Genomic DNA, 20,720 nt, shown 5'->3' on the forward strand with positions numbered 1-20,720 from the left:
AGAATCCTACTTATTTGGTTTCTTAACACAAAAATTGAATAATAAAATTGATAATGAATTACTAATTGTTATTAAGAATTATATATATAAAATATGTTGTTTTCATAACTCCCTTAATATTAACGCCTTAGTAAACACAATCAAAGATTATTATAATGTACAAAGATTTATTGCAATAAGCAAGGGAGATAACTCCAAGGAAAAGTTTGATAAATATTGGAAAAAATGGGAAAAAACTTATTGCATTATAAATTATTCTTTACTTGTTTCCCCTGCTTTGATTAGTTAGTCGAATCCAGTTAATCCTATCTTTATCTTCATATAATATTAACAGTTATCCATCCTATCTTTATCCTTCACCCCTCCCTCTCGCTAATCTTCTGATTATGGCTGAAGTATGAATGCAAGGTGATACATTTTTGACACAATGGGTATGTAAGATGTACATTATACATGTACATTCACTATTCTCTTATAGATCTATATATATGTTTTATTAATAACCCAATACTGTTCAGAGGATGCATGGTCTCATACCAAGTACATACATTATTGTTTTAATCAGTACTAGTGGTGGTTTGTGTTGTATGCGTGACATTTGGCTAATACAAGTGTGTATGTACATGTAAGCTGTATGTGTGGTTAGTATCATATGTGTGGTATATTCAATACCAGTGTGCACTTGGATTGTCAGTTGGTATGTGTGTGGTGAAAAATGAATTATCTGCTTTGTATGTGAAGAATACAAGGTCAACAAATTTGCTGTAGTTTGAAGATTTATGATGTACAATGTATTGTTATGTGTTTGTGATGATAAAACTGAATAAAAAAAAACTATGAAGGAAATTAAAAGATGATTTTCACATTACTGTAAAGCATGATTTAGCTCAATATCTAGTCAGAAAGAGGTATAACTATGTACAAGTAGCTTCAACATATTATCTAACACTGTGTAACAGTTAAACTGCAGAACATTAAAAATAACCTTGACAGATCAACTGCGCAATAGACCGGTCTCATTGTCACTGTTAGCTACAACACACAACAAGGAAGTATTAGTGTCTGTTTAGTCCGTACATGTAGATCAGCAATTACAAAAGAATTTATCTGTTTATTCGGGGGGAAAAGAGCTCTAATAGAAGAAGGAGAGGAACAATAACTTGGTCGACAGTGATGATACATTTGTATGTGTGTTTCTTTTGACAATCAGAAGTGTGAAGATACAGAGTTGGCTTCCTGAAAACACCTCTCATTAAACATCCAGGTAAGTTTTAATGTATTCACCTGAGGGTAGGGTGGTGTGGTGTGTGTAAGATTTGTGGGGCACAAGAGACAGTCCAGAGGTGTTGTGGAGTGAAATGGTGTGGGTGATAAGTGTGATAAAAGGTTCAATATATTTTTGCAAAATGCATCCGACAACCATTGTGGGGTGATATAGGATATGGTGAAATGCAGGTATCTTTAAACACGTCTTATAACCAAATACGTATGTGTACATACCTACAGTACAGGTATGTTTCATTACCCGATACACAAGTTTATCTACCTACAGTATAGGTATGTCTTATTACCAAATAATATGTGTTAAGGGTTTTGTACAGAGCGGTATGTCTCGCAAATTGGTCAGCTACACTAAAAATAGAAAAAGGGAATGATCATGACAGTGAATGGTCATTGCAATGTGATAACCCCGCATGAACATCATAAACTTTCTGATTGTTGTGTTCCTGTATAATTGGACAAGTAGTAGTTGTAAAGGTTTGTCAAATTGCGATTACCTATAAAGACACAAGTGTAACAACGGTAGTGACAGTAGGAACAACAAGAGGCCAAAGGACCTCGACAGTCATCTGACTTGACTATAAAGACATAAGTGTAACAACAGTAGTGATAGTAGGAACAACAATTGTCCCACGGACCTTGACGGTCTCTTGACTTAGCTATAAATGTAACAACAGTTGTGATAACATGGACACCAAGAAGCTCACTGACCTTGACGGTCACCTGACTTAGCTATATATGTAACAACAGTTGTGATAACATGGACACCAAGAAGCTCACTGACCTTGACGGTCACCTGACTTAGCTATATATGTAACAACAGTTGTGATAACATGGACACCAAGAAGCTCACTGACCTTGACGGTCACCTGACTTAGCTATATATGTAACAACAGTTGTGATAACATGGACACCAGGAAGCTCACTGACCTTAGATAAGTCATGGAACTGATGACTGCCGCTTGCGTTAGATCGATATTTAATGTGGCAGTATCTTTGAAACCGCAGGAAATAAAATTTCACGTTCAAACTAATAAATGATAAATAATTCAAAATACTGAAATAAAATGAAAAAAAAAGTGGAAAGAGATCTTTTACATTACGGTAAAGAAAGTTAAGCTCCATTTCTAGTTAGGTAGAGCTCCATGATCAACATATAATTATCTAACAATACGTAACAGTTACGCTGCAGAACTTTAAAGAATAACCTTGGCAGATCAACTGTGCAATCTACCTACCTTATCGTTACTGTTAGCAACAACACACAACAAGGAACTAATATTGTCTGTTTATTAGTCCGTACATGTAGATCAACAATTATAACAAGGAATTTATCTGTTTATTCGGAGGATAAGAGCTATAATAGAAAGAGAGAAACAATAACATGGTCTGTGTATTTCTTTTGACAATCAGAAGATACAGAGTTGGCTTCCTGAAACCTCATTTTCTCAAACATCCATGTAAGTTATAATGTATTCACGTAAGGTAAGATAGGGTGGTGTGGTGCGTGTAATATTTTTGGGGTACTTGAGTCGGTCCAGAGGGGTTTTGTGGTGAGTGTGGGAAAGGGTTGAATATATTTTTGCAACAGGCAACTGACAACCGTTTTAGGGTGATATAGGGTAGAGGGATTGCAGGTATATTGAGTAACATTACAGGAACATCTTATTACTAAATACATATGTGTATATACCTACAGTATGGATGTATGTCATTACACGATACACATGTTTATGTACCTACAATATAGGTATGTCTTATTACACAGTACAGAAGTATACATACTTACAGTACATGTATTATTTCTTTTTACATCATACATCTACCAATACCACAGCCGTGGTTACTGAAATATGATAACCTGGTACTTACCGATTGTTGTATCCCTCTATGATTGGGAAAGTAGTGGTTGGAAAGATTCGCCAAATTGTGATTTGCTATAAAAAAAATCATACGTGTAACAGCAGTAGTGATAGTTGGAACAACAAGAGGACCACGAACCTTGACGGTCATCTGAATTAACTATAAAGACAAGTGTAAAAGCAGTAGTGATAGTAAGAACAACATGAGACCAACTGACTTTATTTCAAGCTTAAAATACTAAATGATAAATTATTTAAAATACTGAAATGTGTATTTATGAAAATTATGAAAGAAGTAGAAAGATATCTTTTGAATTAGTGTAAGGCAGGATTAAGCGCCATCTCTTTGTTAGGTAGAGCTCCCTGTTCAACATATAATTATCTGACACTACGCAACAGTTACACTTCGGAACTTTAAAAATAACCTTGACAGATCAACTGCGCAATATACCGGTCTTATCGTGACTGTTAGCAACAACACACAACAAGGAAGTATTAGTGTCTGTTTATTAGTCCGTACATGTAGATAAGCAATTACAACAAGGAATTGTACAAAGACAATTGTAATGACAACGCAATGTCATTATGCATTTAAAACTAATTTGACTAAGTACAGCTGATCAGGTACTGTCTTATGATATTTAACTTATCACAAACTGTCAATATCAGTTATTCACGGTTCTCACGTCTCAAATTTACAACTTCATTCATTCAAGGAGATACATATTAACATGTTACTTACAAAACTGCCATGGTTTTACGTCTGTATTTTAATGGGTAAACATTTTAGTCAATATTTATTTCCGAAATCTATTTTATTTCTCCCCTTTTGTCAATGGACGCCGAATTTGCCCTTTATAACTTCTTAAAAAATCCTATGTTGTTGTATAGAAGACGGTGATTTAAATATAAATATGATCAGTTGGTTTCTAGTTCAGGTCTGTTTCAAAATTTGCTTTTCTTATTTTGAAATTGGCTTTTACAAGCTCCTTTTTGACAATCCTGTCCAAATTAATAGAAATTATGCTATTAAGATTACCTTACAAACACAACGCAAATGCTGATCTCTGACTGTAAATATTTCTAGAAACTCGCAAAATGTGACCGAAAAGATCTTTCAATCGAAAAATACAGTAAGAAATAGTTAAGAATTTCACGAAGCAGAAATTAATATTATCGGAGTTACTTCCCCTACGTAAAGTTTCAAACTTTAAAGCGCTGCGACGACTTTGACAGAAACCATCCTTGCAGACGACAGAGGAGGAAGATTTCCTCGCAAAATGGTGTGATAGATGTATTTAAGATGCAAATTGACGTAACTTTTGTGAGAAAAAAAAATCAGGTTAAAGCATAGACTTTCAAATCTGTAGTCCGTGGTTAAACAGTTTGGTCATAGCTCAAGTCTCGCCTGTACGTGGTACGTACATGGGGATGGGGCACCGCCTTAAATCGTCAGAGAACGAACATTTTACATCCCCGGAGTCAGTAACACACTAGTGTGATGTTCCGTCAATAAGGTTATTTGTTAATATGAAAAAGACCAAGCTTTAAAATGAGCTGCTAATTAATTGCGTATGTATTTATAATTACTACAAATGACAGAAGTGCGTTGTACCTGGATAAAATAAGTCATAATCAAAGCAATTAAAAAATAGGAGTCATTCCACGTAAGGTAACTCTTATGTTTTATATAATTACTGATTGGGTTTGTTTTCGCCTACAGTTCACACACTGTGTTGTCATCTTGCAAACAATGCACAATGTTGACGTGTGCTTTTTGATAATTACACACTCAATACCCAAGTACCAGGATATTTACATAGACACTTCAAATCAACACATATCTTGTAAAGTGTACTCAGTTCAAATATAATTATTCTGTCAATAAATTAAATGAAAATATATTATCATCAAGCAAACATGGAATACTTTTGTGTGATGATATAAGGGAGGTAACTCTGACAGACAACAACTCTTTTATCACTCTAGAATAATATTCTGCATCTAGATTTGTTAGTTATTACAACATTAAAGACTAAAATACTTTATTTCGAATAATTAAGTTGTATTTATATATTTACCCAAACTACATTTAGTGTACTATAATAAAAACACCAGGAACAAAATGTATTATGGAACAAAACTCAGTCTGTTAAAAAAGTCAACATTGGGGCCAGGTGTCTGCTAAAATGTGTAAGCATTTTTCATGATTCATTATCCTATGTTACCACACCATCATCAGATGGGTTGGCTTTTCAAAACACCCTACATCCATGGTCTTTCATCTGTCTGTCTGTAAACAATGTTCTTAAGTGTATTTCTTGAGAAGTACTGGATTTCAGATGTAGGTTACCAATGGTCCCTAGTTGTGCCTATTTGATTTTGGGTCTATTCCGGATTTTGACTTTGAAAGTTTGTTGTTATTTATTGAGAAATACTTCAAAGAACTTTCTCACCTTTCATGTATAAGCTCCTCTTGTTCTTTAGTTGTGCCCATTTGATTTTGGGACTGATCCAAAACATAAAATGGCCAACAGGCAGCCATCTTGGGATTTCGCCGAATAAAGATTGTTATCCCTATTTGTTAAGAAGTACTAAGTAGATTCCCAATGTCCCATATGATTTTAGGTTGGATCGGAAAGACTAAATGGCAGACATGCGGCCATCTTGGATTTTGTCAAGAAAATTTTATTGCTGCTATTTCTTGAGAAGTACTGGGTGGATTTCTCTCAGATTTCCTATATAGGTTTCCCTTTTTCCCTAGACTGATCAGAAAAAAAATTGTTTTGAAAGTTTTTTATCACTATTTCTAGATAACTAATGCATAGATCTTTCTCAAATTTCATGTGTATATTTCCTTTGATCCTTAGTTGTGCCTGTTTGATTTTTGTACTGGTAAGAAAAAGAAAATGGCGAACAGGTGGCCATCTTGGAATTTGATTTTATAAAGTGTTTTATCGCTATTTCTAGCAAATTGATCCATAGATCTTTTCAAATTTTATGTATAGGGTCCTCTTTGTTCCGAGTTGTGCTTGTTTGAGTTCGGGACTGATCAGAAAAACGAAATGGCTTCCAGGCAAACATCTTGTATTTGGCAGGTAAAGATTATCATTGCTATTTCTGCAAAGGAATGCTCAAATTTCTTATTGTTGAGAGCAAAAACAGAAACGATAGGAGAAAAGAAGGGAAAAGATCCAACTTTCAATGAGCAAATAAAGATCAAACAACAGTGGGCACCAAGATCCCTCTGGGATCTCGTGTATTTTTAACACAAATTTTTTTTTCTTGAACAGCATATTTATTCAACAGTATTTCAAGACCTTATTGCCTTTTGTTCTTTTCAGCATTTTAAACCTCTCTCAGTTTTTAACACATCTCTTGTGTTTTAATTAATCACAAAACATAGCACTGTTCACCCTCTTGGCATTTTGACTCATTATTACCATTTCCAATGTTTTTGTATTCATTTTCATTTATTTTTTTAAATTACAGCTTACAGGTATAGGTATAATAATTAAATTTTTATAGACATAAAAAACACAAAATCAACGATTTTGACTTCAACAGCCATTTTCAGCCCAAATGCTTGGTTATACACATATTACAAACATTGAAAGTATTTATTCAACCTTTTACATGAACCTTGACTTGGAGAAATGTAATCAACGCAAAAATGTAAGTTTCAGGATTGTCTATTTCATGACACTTCAAGAGTGCAAATGCACTATAATAGGGGTGTTTGTTTCATTGGACCAACATAGTTACAACTGGAGGCTCAATTTGAAATTACTTTAAAAACATCTGAGTTTGATTAATTGATATACAAGTTCTACTGCTCTAAGACCATTTGTCTGTTCCTCTGTCTTCTGGCCTTTAGGAAAAGCCACTTCTCCAGAAAGGATAATGATATTACAGATGCAGGACTTCCATATTCCCCTGGTTGGTTTGATTTTATATCAATATATGGAGTACATCATTTAATGTATTTTGTATTGTAATTGTGTTAAGTTTGGTGAAATTGTATTTCCTGAACAGCATATTTATTTTTACAAAAAGTTGATGCCTTTTTGTTCAGTATTGAATTTTTTTTATGAGATCTCTCTCAACTTTAAACCAGCATTCCTTAACAGAATTTAGACTTGACAATATTTAGAAGAGTTATTTCCCTTAGTTATTTTAAATATTTGAATCTATTTCCATTATTTCCTTTTTAGCTCACCTGGTCAGAAAGACCTATGGGCCTCTTGTTTAAAAAAATTATGTATTGCTGTTTTCTCCCATTGTTTAATGACTAGACAAGGTTTTTTTTTTTGTCTTTTTAGTGGTCTTTATTAAAATAACATAAACTGTGTTATTCCAGTGACATATTGATAAGGAATGTTTACTTTATTGCTACAGTTGTATTTATTTTGGTAAATGATGTACATGTATTTCTCTTAAATGGCATGAAAAGGATGTATATTATTCTGACTTGCGATACTTTTGTTAGCATGCATCAGGAATTAATGGTACAATATTTTCCCAATGTTTTTCATTTGCTTTTTGTAGTTGATCTGTGCTGTATATATATTGGTCCTACAATACTGATAGTTTCCCTTATCCATTGGTACATAAGAGGTTTCCAAAAGTAGATTTTTGGCAATTTTTTTATTACAATCAAATGAAAAACAAACACAAAAAAAAATTAAAAACAAAAAACAGCAAAATAAACAAACAAATAATTTTGAAAAACAAACAAAAATTTGACAAAAAAACCCAAAGTAAAACATACAAATAATGAACAATTTTCTTTTATAAGCTGATGCAGTAAGTTTGAGGTAAACTATAAAATGCCTGGACTACATCAAGCAAACATAACACAATTTCATTATGTTTCCTTATCTATTGAATAGGTTAAAGATAGCAGTGTGGTGAGTCACAGTTGGTGATGAAACAGAAAGCACTTGTCCAGTAGAAAATTTGGTAAAACATTTGGTAAGTGGTGTGGAAAATTGATTGATCTGTGATATTATGATCTGAGAACCAGAACAATCACACATGTCCTCGGTAAGTATGATCTCGTACCTGGTTGATAAATCTAGGTATTGACCTCTGCAGCCAAAGACAATAATCGCTTGTTAGGCGATTGTGTTTTATCCATTTTCTTGTGCCAACTGCCATGTACCATGCATAAACTTTCCATTCCAATGACTTCCTAATAAGCAAAAGGCCCAGGGTTCTTATATTTCCCCTGTAGCATGATGGGATGAAATGCTACCAAGTTTGTTAAAATTATTGACTTTAACGGACTTTCAAGGTCACAGGGGTCAAATATGTTGAAATCTTGTAAACAACTTCTTCCCAGTAACCAGTAAATCAGGGTGCTGATGTTGGACCTGTAGCATGCAATGAAAACGGGCTACCTTGTTAAAATAAATGGCCTTGACCCACTTTCAAGGTCATATGGGTCAAATATGTTGAAATCTTTAAACAACTTTATCATATACCAAAAGGCTCAGGTTGCTGATATTGGATCTGTGGCATGCTTGGCTGAAGGGTTTACCATTTGAGTTCATATGATTGACCTTGTTTTAAAGGTCACAGGGGTCAAATATGGTAAAATTGTTTTACAACTTCTTCTCAATAACCGAAAGGTCCAGGCTCTTGATATTGGATCTTTATCATAGTTTGATGATGAACTACCAAATTTATTCAAATGATTGACCACAATCTGCTTTCAAGATCTCTGGGGTCAAAGGGGTCGAGATCTTAATAATTTCTTCTTTCAACAAGCAATAGGTCCGGGGTCATGGTATCTGTGTAGTGGCATGTATATGGAACAGGATTTAAAGTTTTCAGAAAATATTTTCATGAACCTACAATGTCCTCTTTGTAAGCTTTAGAGTAGTTGAGCAATTCAGGCCTATTTGGCCTTTTTTTTATAGGTCTTTATACTCAGACGACTGTTAAGGCCTAGGGCCTCTTGTTATGTAATCTTCATATTACAAAGTCTTTGTATTTTCAAGGATGGTTAGATATTGTTTTTGCTATTTTCAGAAATTTTGGTGACCTAATTTTGAAAAATTCATATCCAGCATGTTCTGCTGAAGGCATATATAAAAGGTGAGTTTTGCATGTAATTAATTTTGGGAATGTGTCCAAGCCGTATCACCTACACTACTTGTCACTGGAATGTCATATTTACTGAGATGTGTCTTTTATCAAAAACAGGTCACTCTGTCTACATTTGACATTTGATCTAAATTAAAGAAAAAAGTTGTCCTACATTTCTAATCACTGGGACTTTATACTTCAGGTATGGGTTCACATTGGTGAGGCTGTGTGTTTGTAGAAGACCAAATTATCTTGCTATGACTGCTGTATGAGATGCCATGATTTCACCCAATCTTGCATATATAATGTTTGTGTACCTTTCATTAGCCCACCATCTGATGATGGTGGGTTATTTAAAATGCCCTATGTCTGTGATCTGTGTATTTCTTTAGAGATCAAATTTAATATGTAGGTTTTCCTTAGTCACAAGTTGTGCCTTTTTGTCTTTTTCTTTTGTGATTGATCAGTAGAAATAAAATGGCTGTTAACAGCTGGTGGCCATTTTGGATTTTGACAATGAAAGTTTGTTATTACTATTTCTTGATGAAGTAATGAATGAAACTTTGTTGAATCTCATCTGTAGTTCCACTTGGTCCCTTGTTTTGCTATTTTGATTTAGGGACTGATTAAAAAACACAGTAGGTGCTAAGTAGCCATCTTGGAATTTTTGCTAAGAAAAATAATTTCTCTTTCTTGAGAATTACTGGATGGATCTTTCTCAAATTCCATATGTAGGTTTCTGTTTGGCCCCTAGTTTTGCCTTTTTATTTTGGAACTGGTCAGAGAAACAACATGGTTGACAGATATCTTGGATTTCCCAGTAAAATATTACAATTTCTTTGTCTTAAAAGGATTATTCAGATTTCATAAAAGAGCAAAAATAGAGGAAACAAGAGAAAAGAAGGGAAAAATTTTAAAGAACAAATTAAAATCAAACAGTGGTGTACACCAATACACCTGTAGGGTCTTTCATTATTTTATGAGCGTGTAATTTTTTGTTACTTAAACCTCTACAAATATATATAACAAATTTATATAAAAAATTTTTTGTTTCGTTTCAGATTCCTCTGATCTTCACCATGGCAACACCCATAGGTCAAACCGCTTTCCGTCCTAAAGGTCAGAAAACATGTATTCAACATAAAGAGAAACCGCTGGAACTTTATTGTGAGAAATGTGATCAACTTATCTGCCTTACATGTTTGTCAACAACTCACAAAGGTCATGATGTTTGTGAACTCAGTTTAATTACTCCTCAAAAGAAACAAAATATTAAAAGTTTTATTGACAAAACAGAACAAAATGACCTGAAACAAGTCAGGGAATATATATCTTCTGTGGATACACTCCTTAAAAACAACACCAGCAATTTTGAGGAATTTTCACTCAAGTTAAAATCTCAAACAGATAAAATTAAACAAGACCTTGATTTACTTACAACACAGACACTCTCAGTTTACAAACAGATGGAAGAGGACAATGCCAGGCTGATTCTAAAGTACAAAAAAGACCTGGATACGTACAACAAGCAACTAAAACAACAACTACAGGAATGTAAGGTGGCCCTCCAGCAAGGTTCTCACCTGGAAATCTACGACACAGAGTGTGAAATACATCCGTCAATACATCTCCCAGTGAATCCTGTCCTGGGTACGGCCAGCTTCACACCTAACACAACTCCACAACATCATCTACAACTGGCCTTAGGGACAGTTACCACCTCAGGTCAAACATCAGCTGACCAGGAGCGGTCAGTCTTAGCATCAGGTGACCAGGAACAATCCTCTAAACAACAACAAACAGGAGTAAAAGGGAAGAAAGCATTGATAAGTAAACAACTACTGTCAGAGACCAAAGTGGTGAAGGAGTGGGAGTCTCCATGTTACATTGAGTCTATATGTCCCACCACTGATGGTCAGGTGTGGATCAGTAATTACAGTAAAACATTAACTCTCCTTAACAGGGAAGGTAAAGTAGTACAGGAGGTCACACACACGACTGACATCACTGACATCAGTCTATCACCCACAACACACACACTGTGGGTCTGTGACAGACAAAACAACATCATGGAGCTGGTATCAGGACGACTTACAAACAAATTCAGAACCAAGGAGGAACCCAGGTGTATATGTGTTACAGCCAGTAACCATATCATTGTGGGGATGGACAAACACATCTGTAAATTTACTACACAAGGTCAAATGGTACTCACTACAATGGCTGTAGGGACTGGGAAACCATTAGTGTATACACCATGGAGGATGTCAGAGTGTCCAGTAACTCACAATGTCACAGTGATTGATTTCAACGATGAAAGTGACGGTGGTGATGGAAAGGAATGTGTTGTTGTCATGGATACTGACTTCCAGGAAGTGTTTGTATATAGAGGTGACATCCCCAGTACATATAAACAAACACCACAAACAGGACGTGTAACATTTAACCCCTGGGATGTGGTGTATGACAGTGTGGGGAACCTCATCATAGGGGACTGGGACAACTGTAGTGTCCTACTCCTCAGTGGAGGTGGTGAGTTCCTCAGGATCATATACACAGACAGAGTGAGGACAAGGGCTGTAGGTATAGACAGGGACGATGTTCTGTGGGTAGTGTTTGGGGATAACAATGTAAAACTACTACAGTACAGTGTGTGACAGTACTACTACAGTACAGTGTGTGACAGTACTACTACAGTACAGTGTGTGACAGTACTACTACAGTACAGTGTGTGACAGTACTACTACACTACAGTGTGTGACAGTACTACTACAGTACAGTGTGTGACAGTACTACTACAGTACAGTGTGTGACAGTACTACTACAGTACAGTGTGTGACAGTACTACTACAGTACAGTGTGTGACAGTACTACTACAGTACAGTGTGTGACAGTACTACTACAGTACAGTGTGTGACAGTACTACTACAGTACAGTGTGTGACAGTACTACTACAGTACAGTGTGTGACAGTACTACTACAGTACAGTGTGTGACAGTACTACTACAGTACAGTGTGTGACAGTACTACTACAGTACAGTGTGTGACAGTACTACTACAGTACAGTGTGTGACAGTACTACTACAGTACAGTGTGTGACAGTACTACTACAGTACAGTGTGTGACATTACTACTACAGTACAGTGTGTGACAGTACTACTACAGTACAGTGTGTGACAGTACTACTACAGTACAGTGTGTGACAGTACTACTACAGTACAGTGTGTGACAGTACTACTACAGTACAGTGTGTAACAGATATGTGTTACTCTGGTTAGTAACCATGGTAACTAACATTGTAATTAACATTTACATATCACAAAAACAATACCATTTAAATGAATGATGTTAATTAGCAAAATTCAAAATATTTAAATGTCAAAATTCACTGTTTTGAACAAAAACTTTTTAGCAATTCACTAATAAGTTATCCTGTTAATGATCCTGATTAGACAGAACTTAGAACATCACAATGTCTATCTTCAGGTCCTCAGTAGAATACCACTCAGCTGAAACCCCCTTCACTTTGTAAACAATATATGTGTGTGTAAAAATCAATATGACATTTACTTTAATGTGTAAAAACATTGCTGATTCCTCCTGGGGAAAAAAAGTTGTAAAAAAACATTTCTGTTAAATATTTTTAGTTAATACCTTTGGATAATCTCCGTTTTAAAAGTAACTGTTTATATTAAATTATGCCGTAACCCTATCTCTGTGTATTGTATGTTTGCCATTTAATCAGCAATAAAATACATAAAATTACATTGATATTGTATTTTTTCTGTTTTTATATATTTTCTGTTGTACATGTGTCAGAAAACTCCGGAATGTGATTTAACATGATATCAGAATACTCCGGGCTCCTATTTAACAAAGTGTCGGAATACTTAGGTGTCAGACTATATAGGATGCTTGAATACTCACGGTTGAGATTTAGTATGATGTCAGAAAACTCGGAGAGTAGATTTAAAAGGATATTAGAACATTCAGGACTCAGATTTAACGGGATATCAGAATACTCGGGACAGTGATTTAACAGAGACTGACGCACATTTGACCGTGGAAAGGCTGAGCTCATCTGTTGTACATGCCCCATATTTTCAATTTGTGTCACAGATACGCATTCCATGGATGTTTTTTTAGATAAAGAATGTCAGAATACTCCGAGAGTAGATTTAAAAGGATGTTGGAACACTCAGGACTCAGATTTAACGGGATATCAGAATACTCGGGACAATGATTTAACAGGATATCAGAATACTCTGGACAATGATTTAACAGGAACTGACGCACATTTGACCGTGGAAAGGCTGAACTAATCTGTTGGTCTGGTGTACATGCCCCATATTTTCAATATGTGTCACAGATACGCATTCCATGGATGTTTTTTTAAAATAATAAATGCACAAAATTAGACAAGATCTCGCCACTGATTGTTAATGGTGTTTATTACGATCACGTTGTGTCAAATGTATTTTGGGATCCTATATGAAACATTGAAGATTTATACAGTTTAAGACATGAGTTAGATGTAAGATACCAGGTTGTTTGAGAAAAATTAAGCATTGCTTTCTTATAACACGTATCAAGAATTTTCCCCTGTAAAATTGTTATATTGTAAAAAGAAAACGAAACAAAAAACGTACGAACTTTTAACCCAGCTACAAACTTTGAATGTACAGTTTCATCAGCACCGAAATGTGTCATTAGGACTAAATCCATAAAGTATTTGAAATGTAGTTGAAATACAATTATTTGTAACCTATAGGCGCACATGTTCAGAATAATGACGACATAGAGAGTTTTCTGACGTGATGTGCAAATTTTGTAGCTTGAAAGCAAACATTTTGTGTGAAAAAAAACTCATTTCGCGCGCGCACCCACACCCACACTCTGTTTGTCTGTCTGCCTGTCTATCTGTCTGGTTTCACCACGGACTTAACCTTATCACTTAAGGATACTAATTTTCGATTTACGTGCAGGGCGGTGATTGGCTGCTTTTGTTTCGTCTGGTCGTAGCTCATTTAAAATCATTAATTACTGTGCCCCGATGAGTTTTAGGGAACAACCAACCAAATGAAAATGAGACCTTTGAAATGTTTATGTTTATGAAATGTTTGGCAGCCACTGATTGGCGATTGAACTATGCACTTCCAAAACAGTGACATGTATATCGTGTTGGTAATTCGCTCATTCTCAGCAATATGCCCCAATCGATGTCGCTGGAACTTGTACAAAATACCAATATAGTTCGGAGTATTTTACTTTCATAAAATCAAAGAAGTCATGAATCTGAGCATTTACTGATGAAAATTTATGTTTTCAAGACAGAAATTTCCAAAAGAAATGTTGGCAACTGTACTGAAAAGTAACATTCGTTACTGTCGCCAGACTCTGTATCGATATGAATTTGAACATAAGTTTCTTTTTAAGGCGCATATCATCACATATCAACTTTTATTTTTCAAAATTGAGACCTAAATTGATTACAAGAAGGTGTTTTGTTTGAATTATTCATTTATGAAAACTTTTATGTTTGATGATCAAGCGTCGCCAACCTACGTAATAGGTTATGTGTGAATAAGGTGTGGATGTTGTGTGTGTAAGGTGTATATGGTTTTTAGACCTTCCAGCAGACGATGTTGTTTTAGTTATTTATTAAAGATACCCTATTAACTGATGAGACAGCCGAAAGGATAATTAAAATTTTGAAATTGTAAAAATAACAATAAGATCACCAGTCTTGATTGGAAAACACAGTTCACAGTGTAGAGATGTCATCTAGACTCATAATCACACCAGTGCCAGGCTAGGTCATTAGCGCCTCTGTGGTTTGAAAAAACAATGGTGACACATGTGAGGCGACACACCTGTCGGCTAACAACAGACGCGTACCAGTACTTGGGTAAAAACCAGTCAAATCATTGTATAAACAACTAAATCATCAAATTTTTATTATCAACACAGCGGAGGGTGTTATGATTGGTTGTCGACACCCTATCTATATATATACATAGTGCTACGGAAAGTCCCCTCGGACGAAAATTATTCGGTACGGAAATTCCCGACACCGTGCAGCGTGCGGTTGTATTAGCACTAAGTTGACTAACACGGATTGGGTGTCGATACATGCCTTCCCATTAAATAGGCCAGATTTATGCAAACAACGGATTCAGTTTGTCAGGAAGAAGAGAGACATGTGGAAAGGTCCAACGAAATATTCATATTTATGTTCAAAACACTTCGACGGAACTTCATTTCCAATTCGGTATAGTGTAAGGAAAGCAATGGATCGGACTCCGCCGAAAAGAGTTCGACTAAATGACGATGTTGTTTTCTTCCTCACTGGATACATCGTCTTGTAATTCCGGTTCAAAATGGTAGGGCTGGATTCCGTCTTCAGAAATATCATCCACACCATAATCAGACTCCTCAAATCGCTATCAGCGCGGTGTCGTTGTAACTGTCAGTCATGCTGGCTGCCATTTCTGTTGAACTTATGACGTCACGAGTGAAAATCGACAACTTTGAGCTTTAATAACCTGGGGACTGTGCCAAAAGGGGTCAAATTTCAAAAATCTTCTTCTCAACACCCAGATATGGTAGAATCAAATACTCTTCATTGATGGAAGCATCTTAAGGTGCTTTACCAAAATTGTGAATTTCATGACCCCGGAAACTCAAATTTCCTTATGGGGAGGAGTAAAGTTTACTATAATTTATATAGGCAAACTAGTTTTGGCAAATTATCAAGTTTTGGTCTTAAAAAACTTAAACACAATATTCTATTTACATGTATGTAATGCATTAACGACCAAGACATTTTATAGACAACAGTCCAAACACAATGCAAATGCCACATGCTGTGTGTTTGACTCTAACGAAGCAGCATCCCATTGAACAAATCGTTTTGTGAGGTTATAGCATATACAGATAATGATTTCATTTAAAACACTTAGGATTTAAATCAAGTATTTTCTATAAAAACATCCATGTTGATTTATTTTCCACAACCAAATGTTATCAGTGGTCCTGTTAATTAACAAATGGAATATTTTCATTTTCAATGGCTACACTGATATCTAGATGTGTATTGATAAAGACAAAAACATGCATCTGATCCACTAAAACAATATACATCGACAGCTGTGATGGCTGTAACACCATGTGATAAGTAAGTAAGAAGTGCAGAACATAGTGTACCTATATATATTGACATGATGTGTCTCTACTGTCGACGATTTGTTACAGGTGTCGGGGTATGGCTTCAATAAGTAGTATATAATCAGTGTATATATTTGTTACATCGATCTAAATATAGCTCTCGCTGTGGAGTCTAATTTGTTATGACCATTCAGCCCCCAGTAACACACATAAGTTACATTAGAACAATGTCAGTATGTCCAAAAAGATCAAAATACGACCTCCAAATTTTATGAATTTATAAACTATTTATTTTACGAAACAAGTATTTTCAACTTACACTAATCACTCTTGTTGGCCCGGATGTAAGCGCGCGAGGGGTCTTGGCCCGGATGTAAGCGCGCGAGGGGTCTTGGCACGGATGTAAGCGCGCGAGGGGTCTTGGCCCGGATGTAAGCGCGCGAGGGGTCTTGGCACGGATGTAAGCGCGCGAGGGGTCTTGGCACGGATGTAAGCGCGCGAGAGGTCTTATTGTGGGAGGAACCGGGAATCCTACGTGGCCGGGCAGGTGACCCCTTCTCTTTTCACGTCCGTTCCGGGACTCGAACCCCGGACATTCAGGTGAAAGGCAAGTGTGTTACCACTGGGCCATCCGACCACCCAAATTTTACCGCTTCCTAGAGAGAGCAAGGTAGACAACCATAGAACCAACAGGAAAACTAAAGAGCATCAAACACGCGCAGCTTCATGTCGACAAAGAAATAGAATAGTCATTTTCAAAAAATGCAGAATTCACGCAATCCGCTATTTACGTAATTATGTATCTTTCGCCGAGCTGAATCCGATAACAAAATACAAACTTACAAATTGTCTAGCCCTGCCAGACCCTGGAGGGCTTGATCACGCCATTCAGTTCACAGAGTTTCAGTTTAAATAAGCTTTTTGCAATCTATTGGTTTTTGCTGGCATTGCTGCTACGATATATAAAAAAGCAAGAAGGTTTCTTTAATATTTCATTTCAAACTCCAGCGGTAAAAATCTACCCTGGTGATTTGTTTTAATAGAGACATATAGAGAATATGAGAATATAGACAGCCGCTCCCCTACTAAGTACTTAATGAAAGTATTGTAAATCTGCACATGCAGTCGAGCTTCGTTATTTCGAAGTCAACGGGACCACTGCAAAACTTCGAGTTGTCCAAGTAATCGACTCAAGTGAGGCCGAATGCTTAATGAAAAGTCTGGCAGGGACAGGCGAAATACTTCGCATTAGACGGGATCCTCGAGTTGTACGAGTTCTGGCGGATAAAGGGGTCGACTTATATTTAAGGAAAACCCAACACGTTATTTAAAGGCGTTCTGTCGTCTGACAACTGCGAGAAACGCCGCAATTCTGTTTAATTTTGCACGCACTGTTGCACACTGACTCAACTTCTTATTTTATTGGGCGTGTAGATTACACCTACATGGTTATATCGTGACCAACTACTTCTGGTTTGGTGGATCGTAAAACACTATCGAGTTGGGCAGGCCGTGTTGCAGTTTAGAAATCTCTGTGACTGAAGTCTTCTATTATTTGGTATTGTGACCTGTTGGTTTTCTTTACTGAGGTGTATCGAAAGACAATGAGATACCGGGAAAGTACCCGATAGACTACTTCTCTACCAAAACTTCGTCACAGATTCTAAAAACCTCGTCGTTAAGTAAGTGGCTACTCAAGATTTTTCAAGCATTTGTGAATTTTACCCAAGATGTCGTAAAACATATGCTATGTGCTTCACAATAACCAACTTGTAGTACTTAAAACATTACGCTTTGTAATGGCCTCGTCTCTGTGTAAAATCCAGATTCCTTTACGTATGAAAGGACAAGCCACCTGCCTTCACCACAAGGGGAGACAACTGGAACGTTTCTGTAAAGAATGTCAGGAACCTGCTTGTATACAGTGTTCTTATTCTGTACACCAGGAACATGAAATGTGTGGACTTTGTGAAATTATTCCCCAAAAGAAGCAAGACCTCAGAAATTTTATAGACAGAACTGAGACGGTTGACCTGGTACAAGTTGACCAGTACATCAATTCTACAGATACACAGCTAAAGGAAAGCACAAGTGACTTTGAAAAACTTGCCAACCAGCTAACGGCACAGAGAAGCAAATTAATAGAAGAACTAGACTTTTTGTCAGCTCAGACTTTGTCTCTCTACAAACAAAAGGAGGAGGATAATGCCAAGTTACTACAAACTTACAAACAGGACTTGGAAATGTACAGCTCGCAGTTAAAACAGAGAGTGCAAGTGTGTAAAACTGCATTACAGAGTGTCTCTGATATAGAAATTTACGACGCGGGGAGTGAGATTCATTCTTCCGTCACACTCCCTGACAGACCAAATCTGGGGACCGCTCGCTTCATACCAAATCAAAGTCCTGAGATTTGCCTGAAACAAGCATTAGGAAAATTTGACACCTCTGGACAAAGTCATGGTCAAACTTCATGCCGTAATGACTGGTTGTCTGCTGAACCAACTTGTCAGGAGAGTCAATCAGAAGGAATGCTGTTCTCGCCACCAAACGCACCTCCGGTAGAAATCTCCTCAGGTCAAGGTCACAAACATGACACGCGCCGTCATAGCCGATCATCATCATCATCATCTAAACAACAGCTGGCGGATGATGGACAGGAAGCGTCCAGTTCGGTACAAACTTATGTGGTAGAGGAGTGGAAGTCTCCGCACTTTATTACATCTGTAAGTCCAACTACTGACGGCAACGTGTGGACTGATGATTGCAAAACGGTCAGCGACACATTGATTCTATTGAACAAGCACGGCAAAGAAATCCAGAGAGTTCAACACAGTGCCGAGATAAAGAGCATCAGTCTGTCACCTACCACCGACACACTCTGGGCTTGTGACGAAGAAAACATCATCACAGAACTCGTGTCAGGAAAACTGGTACAACGGTTCCGTACAGACGAGGAGCCACAGTGTATCTGTATTACAGCCAGCGATCATGTCCTTGTGGGGTTGGAACAGTGCATCTCGAAATTTACCCCCTTTGGTGAAATGGTACATACTACAATGATTGCAGGGACTGAAAGTCCGTTAGTGTGGAAACCTGAGAAGATGGTAGAGTGTCCGGTGACTCGAAACGTTGCCGTGGCTGATTACAATATTGATGGTGATCAAAACCGATACGTTGTTGTCATGGATACGGAATTCAAGCAGCTGTTTGTGTATGGCGGTGAAGTGCCGTACGTAAACCAGCAGTCATGGGGGAACGCATTTTACCCCAGTGGTGTGGTGTATGACAGGGTGGGGAACCTCATCATAGGGGACTGTGAGAATTGTAGGGTCCTACTCCTCAGTGGAGGTGGTGAGTTCCTCAGGATCATACACACAGACAGAGACTGGGTAGCTGCTATTGGTATAAACAGGATGGAAGTCCTTTGGGTAGTGCATCGTGGCCATGATATCAAGCTACTACAGTACAACAGCATACAACATGTTTAACTGCCATGACAACGAATGCTTGGGTCTTCATCGCCTTTATCGGACATGACCTATTTTATTTTGACCCTCTATAATCCTAAATACTGATACATAACTAATCAGATCACACGTCCTTCATAATAAGCTTTTTAAATGTTGATCTATACCTTGAAATTTATACTGGTTCAGACAGAACTTTGTCCTTCCCTTGACATTTATACTGGTTCAGACAGAACTTTGTCCTTCCCTTGACATTTATACTGGTTCAGACAGAACTTTGTCCTTCCCTTGACATTTATACTGGTTCAGACAGAACTTTGTTGTCCTTACTTGATATTTATACTGGTTCAGACAGAACTTTGTTGTCCCTCTCTTATATATATATATATATATATATATATATAGTTTAATGAGTCCACGTATAAAATCCACGTGAATTAAAAACACCCATGGAATCCGTGGTTAAGAAAATGAAATATATTTATAGCTCTCCACTTTGTTTATTTTCAAATATTATCAATTATACTAGAAATAAAAGCAATGTACTATATTGGGTTTTGTTGTTTTCTGTTTCCAAAGACTAAAGAAAATCGCGATAAATTGCGTATTTAGCAAAAATAAAGGATGGTCTCCCCTTTACGTTATAACCCGTCAAAATTTGAACCATCAAATAAAAAATGTTCTATAAAAACTTTGTCAAAGCTTGTTACTTTATCATTCTTAAATACTATGAAATCAGTTAGAGTTAAGTCTAACTTTGACATTTTACTCAAAAAGTGGAATTCATGATATGTACATTTAAAGAATCTTCAACACCCTCTTTTGAAAAAAAAAAAAAAAATCAGTG

The 20,720-nt window shown here is 36.5% G+C and overlaps 2 protein-coding genes across 4 annotated transcripts; both read left to right on the forward strand.

Annotated features, from left to right (window-relative positions):
- Positions 1–1,040: 1,040 nt before the first annotated feature.
- On the forward strand, positions 1,041–13,003 carry LOC132562550 (uncharacterized). Of its 3 annotated transcripts, XM_060227297.1 has the most exons (5): positions 1,041–1,264; positions 6,152–6,241; positions 8,036–8,117; positions 9,180–9,245; positions 10,298–13,003. In XM_060227297.1, exon 5 carries the CDS (start codon positions 10,316–10,318, stop codon positions 11,891–11,893), a length of 1,578 nt encoding a protein of 525 aa, XP_060083280.1. In that variant the 5' UTR covers positions 1,041–1,264; positions 6,152–6,241; positions 8,036–8,117; positions 9,180–9,245; positions 10,298–10,315; the 3' UTR covers positions 11,894–13,003. The 3 variants fall into 3 exon arrangements, with proteins under 3 accessions (XP_060083280.1, XP_060083279.1, XP_060083281.1); XM_060227296.1 differs by lacking the exon at positions 6,152–6,241; XM_060227298.1 differs by lacking the exons at positions 1,041–1,264; positions 6,152–6,241 and adding an exon at positions 2,731–2,741.
- Positions 13,004–18,202: 5,199 nt separating this feature from the next.
- LOC132562558 (uncharacterized) lies at positions 18,203–19,894 on the forward strand. Its single transcript, XM_060227305.1, has one exon. It carries the CDS (start codon positions 18,203–18,205, stop codon positions 19,892–19,894), a length of 1,692 nt encoding a protein of 563 aa, XP_060083288.1.
- Positions 19,895–20,720: the final 826 nt, after the last annotated feature.

Source organism: Ylistrum balloti, unplaced genomic scaffold (assembly GCF_031769215.1).
Source record: "Ylistrum balloti isolate Yb309-2 unplaced genomic scaffold, AGI_CSIRO_Ybal_v1 Utg371446, whole genome shotgun sequence".
In the NCBI taxonomy this organism is placed as follows: domain Eukaryota; kingdom Metazoa; phylum Mollusca; class Bivalvia; order Pectinida; family Pectinidae; genus Ylistrum; species Ylistrum balloti.